Here is a 14,089-nt window from a genome sequence, read left to right on the forward strand (position 1 = left end):
ACCGATTAAGCTATTTTCATTTATAATTAATGGAACAGTATTATATATATTTTGGAAGTTGTAATGAGGCTTTAATAAGAGAAGTGTATTGTATCCTATATTAATTTCCATCAACCGGTATTGCTTCCCGTTGATTACATTTTGCAGAAGCTCTGTTATTATCGATTTAGCTTCGTCTCAATTTACAATATAATATCGATTTTATTGTCTGAGTTTCATTTTATATTCATGCTGAATTTACATCAGCAATGATAATAATTACACACGGAAAAAAATTATAAAAATAGTTATGTGAAAGTTACACGGCTGTTTTATGTCATATTTGTAAAAAATAACTGTTAATTTATATTAATTTACTTTTATCAATCAAGATTAAAACGTTGGCGGCAATTATAATATAAAAATGAACTCTTTCACAGTCGGCGGAAAAGTAATATCCGTTGATAATAATAATAATCATGATTTTTTGCTGTGGTGAACGGTGCACCCGGAAATGAAAATTCTAGTTGAGAACTAGAAAGATTTCAAAAGTTAAGAAACTTGACAACTTAATTAAAGAAGAAAAAGAATTTACATATAGGAATCAAAACTCGTGTAATAATAATAATTTATATGAAAATGTCATAATTTTTTATTTGATACTCATCGAGGTATTCATAGTGTGTTCAGAAGTTATCTGTATGAAGATAATTGTATTTAAGAACTCCTTTCGGTGAATTCACTCCAGCTTTAATTAAATTTATTCTATTCGGCAAAGTTCGATACAGGCGGGCAGTATTTCAATTTCGCTTAACTTCGATATTCGGATAAAGTTCGTATGGATATTCAATATTTTAACTAAAAAAAAATTCGATTGAGCGAAAATTTTTGTTTTTTTTTTAATTTTGATGCTGAATCCAATTCTCAGGATTTTTTTTTAAAATGAAATTATTATAAAAATAATTTGAAAAATTGATTATTCATATGGAAATTCAAAAAAGTGGGAATGCAAAAAAAATTCTTTTTAATAATTTTTTACATTTTTATAGAAAACCAATTATAATAAAAAAAAAATTTTTTTTTGAATAATTGGCAATTATAATTTGTTTTTTTTAATTTTTACATGTGGAATTTTTTCACTTATTTTTTGCATTATAATTTAATTTTAAAAATCAAAACAATCATTAAATATCATTTAATTTCTGTATAATTTTATAATCTATAAATAAAAAAAATATTCAATATTAAAAACGAAAATTGTTAATTTTTAATGATACTGAAATTAATTAATATCTGAAAATTTTTTTATTTTTACAATATATGTAAATGTCATTAAAAAAATTTGTAAAAAAACTCCATGTGTAGAAATAAAAAAAAAAAAAAAAATTTTAAGTGCGAATTAAAAAAAATATTTTTTCATAATTTTTACTCTGAAAAAATCATGAACTAAATTGTAATTTATGAATTATAATTTTAAAAAAATATATATGATATTGTTGTAATTTAAAAAAATTTATTAACTCAAGAACAAGTTCAAATTTCCCGCAAAACGAAAAAACTAAAAAGTTTCTACTGTATCTATCGCCGAAAATCCATAATCCACCCAGCACAAAAGATGTCAGCACCGAGACCACTGCGGTAGGTATCCGAGCATGCGCATAGCTATCAAGAGTGATGTTTCTCCGCGCCGACGCCCCACGATGTGGTCGCGGCAAAATAATATCCCATCGGCGCAGCAGCCGCGAACAACACATGATATAGTCGATGGTAACTCCTGCATTAATATTAGTAATTAAAAGTGGAAGTAACCATAAAAAGCGATGTAAACAATAAAATAAGTTGTTAAACAAAAAGTTCGACCGTAAACTAATCTGAGTGAGTGAGTGTGTTACCAATAGAAAAGAAACTAAGTTATAAAACGTTTCAGGAGACACGAACTCGGGATTGCTGGGAGTAGTGTTGTAGAAGGCAGGCAACAATGGCCGACGTTCGGCTGGGCGACGACAACTTGGAGTCAGAGTCCGCTGTTGACGCTCCCGAATACACCCACTACCAATCTGGAGAATTTTCACGGCGAGTTCACCGGGACTGGATAAAATCCCGGGATCCGCAGTCCATAATAACAGACAACGACCCAGCCAGCATCTCCATTGGCGTCAATACTGACTTAAGTTTGCGTATCGGCACCCAGAAGTCTAGTTGTGCATGGACATGGCACTTCGAAATCAGAACAATAGGCCGCCAGCTGAAAAACCTATCACTCTCGCTGGACGCGCACCGCGACAACTTCAGCATAAAAGCCGTCCAGCGTGACGGAAAAAATATCGGGTACTGCGATGGTGGCCAGGAGTGGTATGACCCGGTGACCAGAGACTCACGTCGAGATTTAATCGGTGAGACAGTTATTTCGTACCTCGTGACTATCATCTTCGAGGCCGGCGAGCACGGGACCTTCCGCCAGAACGTCCTTTTCGGGTTCGAGGGCTACCCTGTGGTGAGACGGAAAATTTGCGCGGACTTTGTGCCATTCAACGACCTGACACGTCTCGACGAGGCGACCCGGTACTTTTTGAACCAAACGGCCCACGTCTGGTCCCTGAAGAACACCACCGGGGACTTTCATCCGTTCGAGTCGCCGTTCGTACCCGGAAAGGATACCTGGGAGAAAAATCTCAGCAAGGCGTACCCTTACCTCGGTGAACTGTTCATGCTGTCGCACGCGACGTTGACGGAAAACTGTCTCACGAGGAAAAATTACCGCGGGAGGATGCACGAGCTTATTGCTGTCGAGGAGTTGGCCAGACATGAACAAGTTGCTAGGTACAATTCTATTGTTGCCTTTCATCTCGCTTCTTGTTATGTTTTGTCTTCGCACACTGATGGTTCTACAACTGCTAAATACGCGCCTCTTGGAGAATTGTTTGCTCAGGTTTGTTTATATTTCATTATCATATTAATAAAAATTACTTTGGTTAAAGAAAAATAATTTTTATCAATGAAAATTATTTGGAGTTAAATTTTTTGCTTAAATCAAAACAGTAAAAATTTTAAAAATTAAAAAATTTTCTTTTGAATCAAGTTTTTTTTTTTATTATTATAGTTTGTTTTATTATTTTTATTGATTTTTTAAAAATTAAATTAAATACTTGTTTATTTTTTAAATAGCTGTCTCTAGGTCGTGGAATATCAGAAGACATGAAAAGCGGTCGCTTATTATTAAGAGGCTGCAACAATATCCTGATTAAAATGTACAACCCGGACGATAACTCAGAAATATCTTCGGAAATATTCGAAGCTCATGTCGAGGATAAATGCAATTACATGATTTACGCGCGACTGTCAAAACACTGCGTGGAAAGATTGAATCTCAAGCCGGACACTCAAGTCAAAATGCACGTCCAATTTGTCTTAAGCCGGATGCCATTTTGCGAGTGGCATCGGGCTGTCGACTGTCTGCCAGACGAGAGACTGGTCTTTCCGGACCCCAATTTCCAGCTGACGATGCGGTTACCGCCGATTCCCGAGTCCAATGAGGACTGGTATGATTTGCTGGACAACCGGCTGAATGATAAGCAGCGCGAGGCACTCACATTGATGATTGCTCCAAATCACATCTACCTGCCGCCAATTCTCCTCTTGGGACCCTACGGAACCGGAAAGACTTTTACGATCGCTCAGGCGTTGCTTATTATTTTGCACCAGAATCCTTTGAACAAAGTCCTGCTGTGCACGCAGAGCAACAGTGCCGCTGATCTCTATGTTAAGGAGTTCTTCGATGAGTGGTACATAAGATCGAAAAAAGAAAGGCTTAAACCTATGAGGATTTACTACAAGAGACGCTTGAGAAATACGGTATGCTATTTAATTTACATTTTATATACATTTAAGATTTAAGCGACTGAAATTTTTTATCTCGTTACAAAGAAAAACTTAAAAATTGAAATATTTAGATAGAATTCATGAATAAATTTTAAGTACGAGTTTTACAGCTAAACTTTCCTTTTTTTCGCGATTTACTAAACTTTTGTAATCACAATTTAAAGTTTATTTATATACAAATTTTTTAACAAAAAAAAAACTGTCAATTATTTAATGAATAATTTATCTAATATTCAATGATTTAATTTTCAGGTCCACGCGACGGTGAGAAAGTACTGTCTGACAGACCCGAACGGGTATTTCTGCGACCCGACAAAGCAGGACATCGAGAACTGTGGACTGATCGTAACAACTCTGGCAACATCCAGCTGTCTGATCGCATTGGATTACGAACCAACGCATATTGTTATTGACGAAGCCGCACAAGCATTAGAGTGCGAGGCAATAACGCCTTTGGCGCTGGTCGGAGCACGAACGCGTTTGATTTTGTCCGGAGATCAGATGCAACTGGCACCCGAGGTATACAGTGATCTGTCAAAGGAACGGGGATTGGGGATGAGTTTGCTAGAAAGACTGCACAATCTATATCCGCCTCGGCATCCCTGCCGTATCAACCTATGTCAGAATTATCGCTCTCACGCAGCTATTGTGCAATTGACCTCTAATTTGTTTTATGGGAATGAAATTGAATCGAGTGGCCCGCTACTACCTGAGGCGCCTAATTTCAAGCCGCTTATTTTTTACGCCGTCGCGGGAACTGAAATTCAGGTACTGTATTTAATAATTATTTTATATTATTATTATTATTATTTACTCCATCGATATTTAGTTCTTATCTCGCTGCTCTCGTTAAATATTTTTTATTTCAATTCATCTTTGAATACATGAGCCATGAATTAATGAATGATTTAAATATCTAGCTAGCTAGCTAGCAAGCTATGAATACCAAAACGTATTTTATTACTTCATGTTTATGAAATGATGCATTACACTTTAATGTATTCCATATATTACACTTTTTTACGTCAACAACACCATTAAATTTAATATTTAACTTTTTACTCGATTAATTATTAAAACTATATCGTGATAACCTTATTTATTTATTTTTTTTTATTTTTTCAGGGAGAATTCTCGACGGGTTTCTACAACGACGAAGAGGCAGTAGAACTAGCGAAGCAGATTGCATCTCTCAAGTCCCGATGGCCGGTCGAAGAATGGGGCCCGTTTTCCGAGGACTCGATTGGAGTACTGGCTCACTACTCCGAGCAAGTAGCAAGAATACGAAACGAGTTGCGTAAGCGTAAATTATTTTCAGTGTCAGTCGAGCGAGTGCTTAATGTCCAGGGTAAACAGTTCACCGCGGTGTTTATAAGTACGGTGCGAACGCGCAATTGTTGTAGATACTCAGCGGAGAACAGTGTGAGTGATTATGGTTTCTTGACCAATCCAAGATTGTTAAATACCGCGATAACTCGCGCCAAGGCGCTGGTAGCGGTCGTCGGTGACCCCGTGGCGTTGCTAACTACCGGACCGTGTCGTTCTCTGTGGGGTAAATACTTTCAAAAAGCTAAAGTCTGGGGGGTTCCTTATCTACAACTGAAGGAACACATGATGCACAGCCTAGCGCCCCCGGTACCCCTTGGCGCGCCTCTTAATCCACTTGCGCGTGAGTTTGTACCGCGAAAAGTGTAAGTAGCTATAATTTGAATTTATATCAACGGATATATCTCATTTTAATTATTTTTATTTTATAAGAATATTTTGAGATTTTCTTTTTTATAGGCTAGACTTTAATTAATTATTTTTTAATTACCAAGTATGAGTAAATTATACTGGATTATTATTATATAAATAAAATATATTATATATTATTACCAAAATATATATATATATATATATATATATATATATATATATATATATATATATATATATATATATATATATATATATGTATTATTATTGTACAATGTAAGATTTAATAAGAATATATTGAATATCTCGATTATGATAATAAACAAATAATTATAATTACAACAACAATAATGACTATCAAGTTGGCCAATAGATTTATAAAGCATGGTTAATATTGTAACAATGCATCTGTATAATTTTTATAAGTGGATAAATATAGTGAATATAATAATAAAAAAATTTCAAACAAAAACACTAAAATTGATAAGATTAATGATAAATATATACTATTAAAAATTTGATCAATAATTACCATTGAAAGCTTTATTATTTATTTATCATTATCAGAGTCTGGGTTTTTTTTTATTTCAACTACCTGCTTGTAACCAATAGTTAAATAAAAAACTTCCTTTAAAACCGAGTACAGATAACTACGGTAAAAGCTATTGAAAAGATGTACAAGCTTGGGCTAATCCCTTTGCCAGGGTGTTAAGCCTAAAAAAAGTAAGCTCGTGAAGTTTAACAATTTTCAATTTTAAAGAAAAAAGCAACTTTTGAAACGCGGAAACGAGCAAAGCGTTCAATATGCGGACGGGCGAGTTAACCAATGCGGTCTACCATCAAAACTGGGCTGTCTGTGTGGTGGTCGGTGCTCTTTTCTCGGGCGTTCTTTATAAACCCACACACGTATTTATTTTTTTATTTCACTAGTACAGTACGGTTTCCAATAACGTTCAGTACAGTATTTGTGCAAGTACTAACGCAGAATAGAAGAGGCGATGAGTAGCTCTTTTTGTGTCTAAAATTACACTCAGTTCATAAAAATTCTCGATTATTCTCTTTTATGCAGTAGTGGGTAGGTTGGTTTTATGTCTAAAAATGTGTTACGTCAATGCCGATGAGACGGAAAGAGAGGATATTTAAATATATATGTATAGTAAAAATATATTGCGCAGAGGGTTGTAATTGTCTGTCGGTGGATGAATGCCCGGTTTACTCTCTGCAACGCGAATATAGCTGGTTTAATTGTATATCGATGGAAATATGTATATGTACATATTAGATATGTGTAGATATGTATATAGTTATATATTTCGGGGAAAGGAGTGATGGATAGATGGATAGATAGTTACGTCCCTATTGCGTCACTAACAGATAAGCTGTTGGTGTTTCTGGTGGACATCGGTCGGATGACATTGTATGTTATATTAGTGCAGCTAGCAGAGCAGACTGCACCCGATGGATCCAATGGCATCCTGTAGTGACCATCACTGCATCCACAAAGATACGCTGGGTGAGCTCAACAAAAGCAAATACGCTAACCAATAATCCTGGCTTCCATTATTCGGTGCGCTTTAAACTTTATTTTTTATTTTTATACTTTATATCTATTCCTATTCTGTCTCTGTATATTTATATAGGTATAGAGATGGTGACTGTAGTATTTCACTGTGGATTATCGATAAATTACTAATCTCTACTGTACTACTATAGCATACCCGATCTAGCTACTATCCACGTTACTAATTAGTCATGCGTTTATCCGCATTGTCAGAGACACACGCATGCGGTAATTGACGCTCGACTACTAATTCCCGTTCGCTGTTCGTTGTGTCATTATCTTTCATTATTTCACATCATCGGCGCCTGGGATACGAAAGATTATCTGTGATTTTCTGACTACTATTCTTCGATGTTATTGTTCCGTGTTTACGTAAAAATTAAGCCGGAAATAATGACGGTAGTAATAGTCGAGTAATAAGTTATCCGAAATATATACGTTAAGGTAGATCGAAAAAGGCGAGAATTTTTTTTTTTTTTTTTTCAAATAATCTTGGAATTACGTCAGAGAATATCAAAATGAAGATTATGTCAAAGTTTGAGCCCTCATTTTTTAATTAAAAATATTTTTAAACTTCGTCTTACAAGCAACTTACCAATTCGCGCGATACATATTTTTTATTAGTAAATAGATGTTCTTAAAACTAAATGAATTTTCATTTAAATAATAATAATTTCGCTAAAAATGCAAAAAATCTGCCAATTAGGCTATGGCTAACTTTAACTTCAAATAACTTTTGAAAAATAAATTTATCGAAAAAATCATAAGACCTTTGTAGAACGTTCACTTTTCTTGTGAGGCAAGTTATAAAATTCAAAAGTTTAAAAATATTTTTTTCCTATCTTATTTGAATAGGAAATTTCTAATATTAAAGATTTTAATTTTTACAGGATTTTAATTTTTGTATTTTTCAATGAAATTTTATGATAATTTAAAAAAAAATTTTTTTTTTTTTCAATTTTCTTATATCGGTATTGGAGTTTTAAAGTTTATTTTACCTAAAGTTTAGATCCCAGAGTCGAATGTTTTTTCAAGCTTTTTTTTGAAGTTTATTTATTTTATTTCTCGCGAAGAGATATAGATAAATAGAGAAGTAAGAGTAAAGTAAAGCGACGAAGAAGATGTAACCACATGTGCAGTAGGAATGAAAGTTGTGAAAAATGAGTTCTCGAGTCTGCATACGCTTAGAATGCAAATGTACTCTACATCTCTTGTGGCTCTAAACACACAACTGTCAGGGTATGCTGGCGAGGAAGATGACAAAGAAAAAGTTAAAGTAAAAGAAGGAGAAGTCTGAAAAGTAAAAAAGAAAAATAGATGATGAAGAGAATATGATGGCAATGGTATGAGTAAAGTGATGTGTAATAGAATTCAAAGCAAGCGAGAATAATAAAATAAGGAGAGAAAAAGATAAAGATAAAGTAGAACAGTACAGTAGGTTGAGAAAGTAAGACGGTGGATGGTGGATCTTGTGATCAAACTTTACACACTCTACGTAGAAACTTGGAGAAATTATGTCCTGATGGGCTGAAGCGCATGGGTCGCCGATAAATCGCAGCCCAGCAAATGCCTTAAGAGAGTTTCCAAACGAATATCAGAGTCGGCTACACCAGAAGGTAGCAGAGAGAAGTATGTATTAAGTTAGATTTCTGGGAGTGCAAGAGAGAAGAAAAACAAGTCGTGGTATAGGTGTCCCATACTTACATTACATTACGAATAAAAAGTAAAATCTCCTGTAGCTGTATAAGGAGCGCCTATACATCCTCGATCCTGACTCGTCAGTGGTTTATGGTGTCACAGTCAACGATTCCTCTGGCACTGCTGCTTATACTCCGACAACATAAATTGAACGGCGCGAAATTACCAATAAATTTTATTGTATCCAATTGACTTAACTCCCATGCTAATAAAACTTTTGACGACTTATGTAATTAGAGTCCCTGATTTTCTATATTCTTAAACTCGTTTTATCATTCTTATTCAAGAATAAGACGATCCCTTCTATTCCTTAGTCTCGAATAACTCTCGGAAGACTACCAGCCAGCAGAGTGAGCTGTGAAGTAAAGGGAGTTTGTGAATTTAACGGAAGAATCGTGAACCGGAAAGGAAATATGTCTTGAATAAAAGTGATGTCAATGCAGAATTGATCAGGTAGACGGAGGGGAATTATCGTAGTTTTGAAAGTGATTTAAAGACGAGGGTAACGAGTAAAGCAGAAAACGAGGATGAGGAGCTGAGTGAAAGTTTAAATTATAACATTCCAAACTGTATTTTCGATAATTTCTTCTCTTTCTGGTAGATTCGATATTTGAGCATGTCCGCTCTACGTCTTTACCCTTTTCAACGTGTCCTATCAACACTCAGGGAATTGAACGAATACGAGGGATGTAAGCAATCGAGGACCCCAGAACACCCATGATTATGCATTAAATGTCGTTTCGAGCTGGCACGCTCGCACAACCCAATGAGAACTTCCGAATCGGATTCACCGACTACTACAACCATTTTGGTATTATAATTGTATAAGACTGTCCACCTGATATTGCCGATTGCCGGACCCTATTCAGCAACTTTGAATGTTCAAGTAGAGCTGCTTTTACTGCTGATGCTCCAATTGCTGTTGGTATTAGTGCTAGTATTAGAACAGGTCATGTTGGGACACAAAGTAGTATGGAAATAGCCAAAGCTTTGATGGTTTTGGTGCTACTCCCCTGAGAGGCGGAGAGATAATATTGCTTAACGATCGAATCAATAGACTGACGTGTAACGAAGAAACTTTTCCCGCCTTTCATTCAATACCTCTCAGCTGTGCGGTTTTTCAATCTCACTCTCGCCCACATCCAGACCTTCTGGATTATATATGTTTCTATTCTATGTATACATACTTAACTACCATAGAGAAACTTTTCTATTTGAAAGGGCTTTCGTGGTGACGGCTGTTCAATCAATCAACATATGCATTTAGATTTTAGCCAAATATCATTCCTACGTTATTGTTGATTTATCATTTTCAGATTAGTCATTAATGATTAATGATTAAAGAAGTAATTAATTACTGGAAAGCTCTGGGCATAAAGGGGTGAGTAGCTCATTTCGGAAGGGTGAAATTGAATTGACTCATTATTTTTGTGAGGTATGTTTTCAAATTGGTATTTTGGTCATTACTCCGTGGAATGATTCATCACTATCGAATGTTAAATATTAAAACCCGAAATTTATCAAGAACAGTTGAAAAATTACAGTTATAAGTACAATTTATAGAAAATGAATGCTTTGAGGAAAAAAGTGGAAAATTTAGTTTGAAAATTGAAATTTTACAAACTTTATTGTTTTTTTACAAATATTCTTGTCAATGTTTTATGTGTTTAAAATAAATTTTCTATCAATTTAGAGTATAAATTTTTTTCATAAAAGACAATTTTGACAAAATCTAAGGAATGTCAATTAATGTATGTTTGAAATGACAGCCGAGTAAATTATGATAAGATAATAACTTGACTAAATTTAAAAAAAAAATTAGGAAAACGGTTGACCCTGAAGGCCATTCCTGCAACTTCCCGATAATTCCATACTTAGGCGCTTGAAATTGCACCAATGACGTTTTTGAGCTCTTCGAGCTAAAAAATACAATTTATGAGTTATTTTGAGCTCTCCGAGCTCAAAAGTCTGATAGAGATTTGATAAGACACTATTTTTTGAATTTTTAAACCTCAATAACTTTTGAATGAATAAACCAATTTTCACGCGGTTGGCAGAATTCGACGCAGTTTTTCAAGCCTCACAAAGAATCAAAGTTTAAATTGATCGCGCTAGGAATTTCGGAGTTATTCCAAAAAAACACTTTTTTCGGTTTTCTTTCGTTCACGATATCTCTCGAACGAATCAACCGATTTTGACTGGACTAGTGGCGATCGACGTGGTTTTTTGAGGTTAAGAGCTGATTAGTTTTTTAAGTTGAACCATCAAGCCGTTTAAAAGTTATTCCAAAAAAACCACATTCGAAAAAAATTTTTTTTTCAGTTTTTCGAAGATTTCTCAAAATCTATTGATCTGAATCGGTCTAAATAGTTCTCAAAATCTAAGTTTGGTCAAGCCCTTTCGAATGGCACCAACCCCGATGAAATCGGTCAAGCCGTTCAAAAGTTATAAGCAGTTCACATATTTTCACACACACACACATACACACAGACATAGTGACAACCTCGCGGGGATAGTCAGGGAAGCTTCCTGTGACCTTCAAACATCGAGATCTGATGAAAACTCGATTTTTGCAAAACGGGGTGAAAACAATAACTTCCCAATTTTTGAAAATCTTCGATTTTCTTAGCGGGAAGTTAAAAATATTGAATTTTGAAATAAAATTTTTGCATTTAAGATTGAGTTTCATAAAAAACCAGTTTTTATATTATTTTACAAACATTACTATTGAGATTTAAAAAAATTGAAACAATAAAAGAAAATCACGTATCGAAATTTTGCATAATTGAAACTTTAAATTCAAAGCATGTGATAGTACTAATTAATAAAAAACTACTAAAAACGTTGCATAGCTAAATTTACTCCATAAATTAAATGAAGCCTATCGCGGCTTTAGCTCAAAAGATACCCTAGGCATAAAAATTATATTCAATTACTAAAATTACCTTCTTAATATAGCAAGTCGCTGCTCCTGGACTTTTATGTATCCATGGAGAGTGTCAATGAGCACGGACTCAGTTTCCAGAAGTTCTTCCATATCAGCAAGTGCAGTGTAAAGTTCGCCATTTCCGATGGAAACGAAAGATACCAGGACTAGTGTCACCACTGTCACAAGTACCGGAAATGGCGACATTTTCGGGCTCTTCTTGTCGTATCTATTTTATAAATTGATTGAGTTCTGAAAACACACAATAGATATTTTTAATTAAAATTTCATTTACCAGTTAATACGCGCTATTGTCAAGCTTAATTACGTGACATTGTTTCTCACAAGCATGAGTAATAAATTAATTTTACAACAAATATGGTGTGAAGAGCACAAAAGCTATAATAAACCGGCGCGTTGTTGCCAAAATTGATTATTAATTTCCTAGCTTTGATTATGAAAAGTCATCAAAAAAGTTTTGATAAATTTTGTAAATAACTTCTGAATTAAGTGAGTTTCTTCTATGATATCAGTATATGTCACGGCTGGTGTTGTTGCTTGGCTATGTACTCTACTCCTCTATCTTTCCATCCCCAATTCTTGACTATAACTGTCCTTGTATAATTTACGTGTACTTCCTTCCGTGAATCCCGGCCTGAAGTTTAACATGACGAGGCGCGTGTACCAGCGAGAGCCAAGTCTCGAGTCCGCTGATGCAGGAGTAAAGTACCAACAACCAAGAACTGGAACAGGGAAATAAGGAGGAAAGAAGCAGTGTGTGAGATGAGTGAAAAAGAGCAAGAGGAAAAGGCACCCCTTACTCTTACTCCTGCTTCTACTTCCTAACCAAAGTTTCTGTTAAGAAGTATAAGAACAAGAGCCAAACCAAGAGTGGCTAAAATGTTGCGAGGAACATCCTGTACAAGACTAAAGCTGAGGACATAGGAAAGAGGAACGCACCTCCCTTGTTATTAAAGAGCTAAAGAAGTACTTGTAGAAAGAAGGAGAGGGAAACGGGAGCTACAGAAGCAAGAGTGGAAGTGAAGAATGTTAAAAGGGGTGTACGCTAAAAGTTCTTAAGCCGTTTCTTTTAAAGGGAACTGCTTAGTTGCAAATTAAGAAAAAATTCCGTAATCGTGTTTGGAAAGTCGAGGCGCCACTGCTGAATTTACACCTGGTAGACTGGATCGTAGATGAAACTCATCATGGACCGAGTCAAGAGTGAGTATATACCTAGTACAGTATATAGCGGATGATTTCACATCCTCAGTGTAAGTGGAGAAGAAGTGTACCGAGAGACTGGTGCCCGAGGCACTGCAGATGGAAACTTTTGGTGGGATTAAAGTCCTCATCCACATCCACGGCCGGACGATGACCCGAGCGACCTAACTAATTAAGAGCCCCTCCCACGCTCATCCCTTGATTTATTCTGTCCCTAGCATCCAAAAGTACCGGGACTGTACTTTTGTGCTCTGGTCATTGGTTTCATTCTCTTGGCTTTAATGTTTTCTCTCTTCATTTATACGCTCAATCCGGTTTATTTCATTGTCGGTATCCTCTCAAAAGCTTCACTTTCTCGTGTAGTATTTAAAGTCACTTTATTATTGAACATTCGCGTATAATTCGCCTGAATAAAAGGATGAAGAATTATTTTCGGATTATCAAAGGCATTTTATTATTCATTTGAGTGGTTTAAAATTTAACGTAAGCCTGCTTCACAATCATTATCATCGCTAATAGCGTTTTTGAATTATTTAAAATTGAAGTTTCCCTTTTTTATTTGTTTATTTATTTATTTTTTTAACTTCCCGCTAAGAAAATCGAAGATTTTCAAAAATCGGGAAGTTATTGTTTTCAGCCCATTTTGCAAAAATCGAGTTTTCATCAGATCTCGACGTTTTAAGGTCATAGTAAGCTTCCCTGAGCACTCCCGCGAGGTTGTCACTATGTATGTATGTATGTATCTATGTATCTATGTATGCGTGTGTGTGTGTGTGTGTGTGTTTTTCCCTAATCCCTCATGGAAACCGCCGTTAGGCATTACTTCGTGGTGTGTGTGTGTGTGTGCGTGCGTGCGTGTGTGTGTGTGTGTGTGTGTGTGTGTGTGTGTGTGTGTGTGTGTGTGTGTGTGTGTGTGTGTGTGTGTGTGTGTGTGTGTGTGTGTGTGTGTGTGACTATGTGACTATGTAACTCGCTTATAACTTTTGAACGACTAAACCGATCGGAATCTACTAAACGGCGTTCTGAAGAGTTCCCTCAAACTTAAATTTCCTGAGAATTTGAACCGATTCGGACCGATAGATTTCGAGAAATTTTGGAAAATGTCAAAAAAATAAGAAAAAAATTTT

General features: G+C 35.4%; 2 protein-coding genes across 2 annotated transcripts in view; one reads left to right on the forward strand and one right to left on the reverse strand.

Annotated features, from left to right (window-relative positions):
- Nucleotides 1–14,089, reverse strand: part of LOC123275194 (prolyl 4-hydroxylase subunit alpha-1) — a 51,062-nt gene that overhangs the window by 11,567 nt on the left and 25,406 nt on the right. Inside the window, exon 2 of the mRNA XM_044743146.1 lies at nt 11,761–11,993. Coding sequence (XP_044599081.1) covers nt 11,761–11,948 — 188 coding nt within the window. The 5' untranslated portion in view covers nt 11,949–11,993. The remainder of the gene's footprint in view (nt 1–11,760; nt 11,994–14,089) is intronic.
- On the forward strand, nt 1,669–5,656 carry LOC123275193 (probable helicase with zinc finger domain). The gene is made up of 4 exons (XM_044743145.1): nt 1,669–2,908; nt 3,145–3,831; nt 4,111–4,626; nt 4,984–5,656. The coding sequence occupies exons 1-4, from the start codon at nt 1,958–1,960 to the stop codon at nt 5,551–5,553; spliced, it is 2,724 nt and encodes a 907-aa protein (XP_044599080.1). The 5' UTR covers nt 1,669–1,957; the 3' UTR covers nt 5,554–5,656.

Source organism: Cotesia glomerata, linkage group LG1, assembly GCF_020080835.1.
Source record: "Cotesia glomerata isolate CgM1 linkage group LG1, MPM_Cglom_v2.3, whole genome shotgun sequence".
Taxonomy (NCBI): Eukaryota; Metazoa; Arthropoda; class Insecta; order Hymenoptera; family Braconidae; genus Cotesia; species Cotesia glomerata.

Coding starts and splice junctions, on each gene's coding strand:
- LOC123275193 (XM_044743145.1), top strand. CDS start 1,958: ATGGCCGACGTTCGGCTGGGCGACGACAACTTGGAGTCAGAGTCCGCT. Junction 2,909..3,144: donor TTGGAGAATTGTTTGCTCAG/GTTTGTTTATAT, acceptor TTTTTTAAATAG/CTGTCTCTAGGTCGTGGAAT. Junction 3,832..4,110: donor AGAGACGCTTGAGAAATACG/GTATGCTATTTA, acceptor TTTAATTTTCAG/GTCCACGCGACGGTGAGAAA.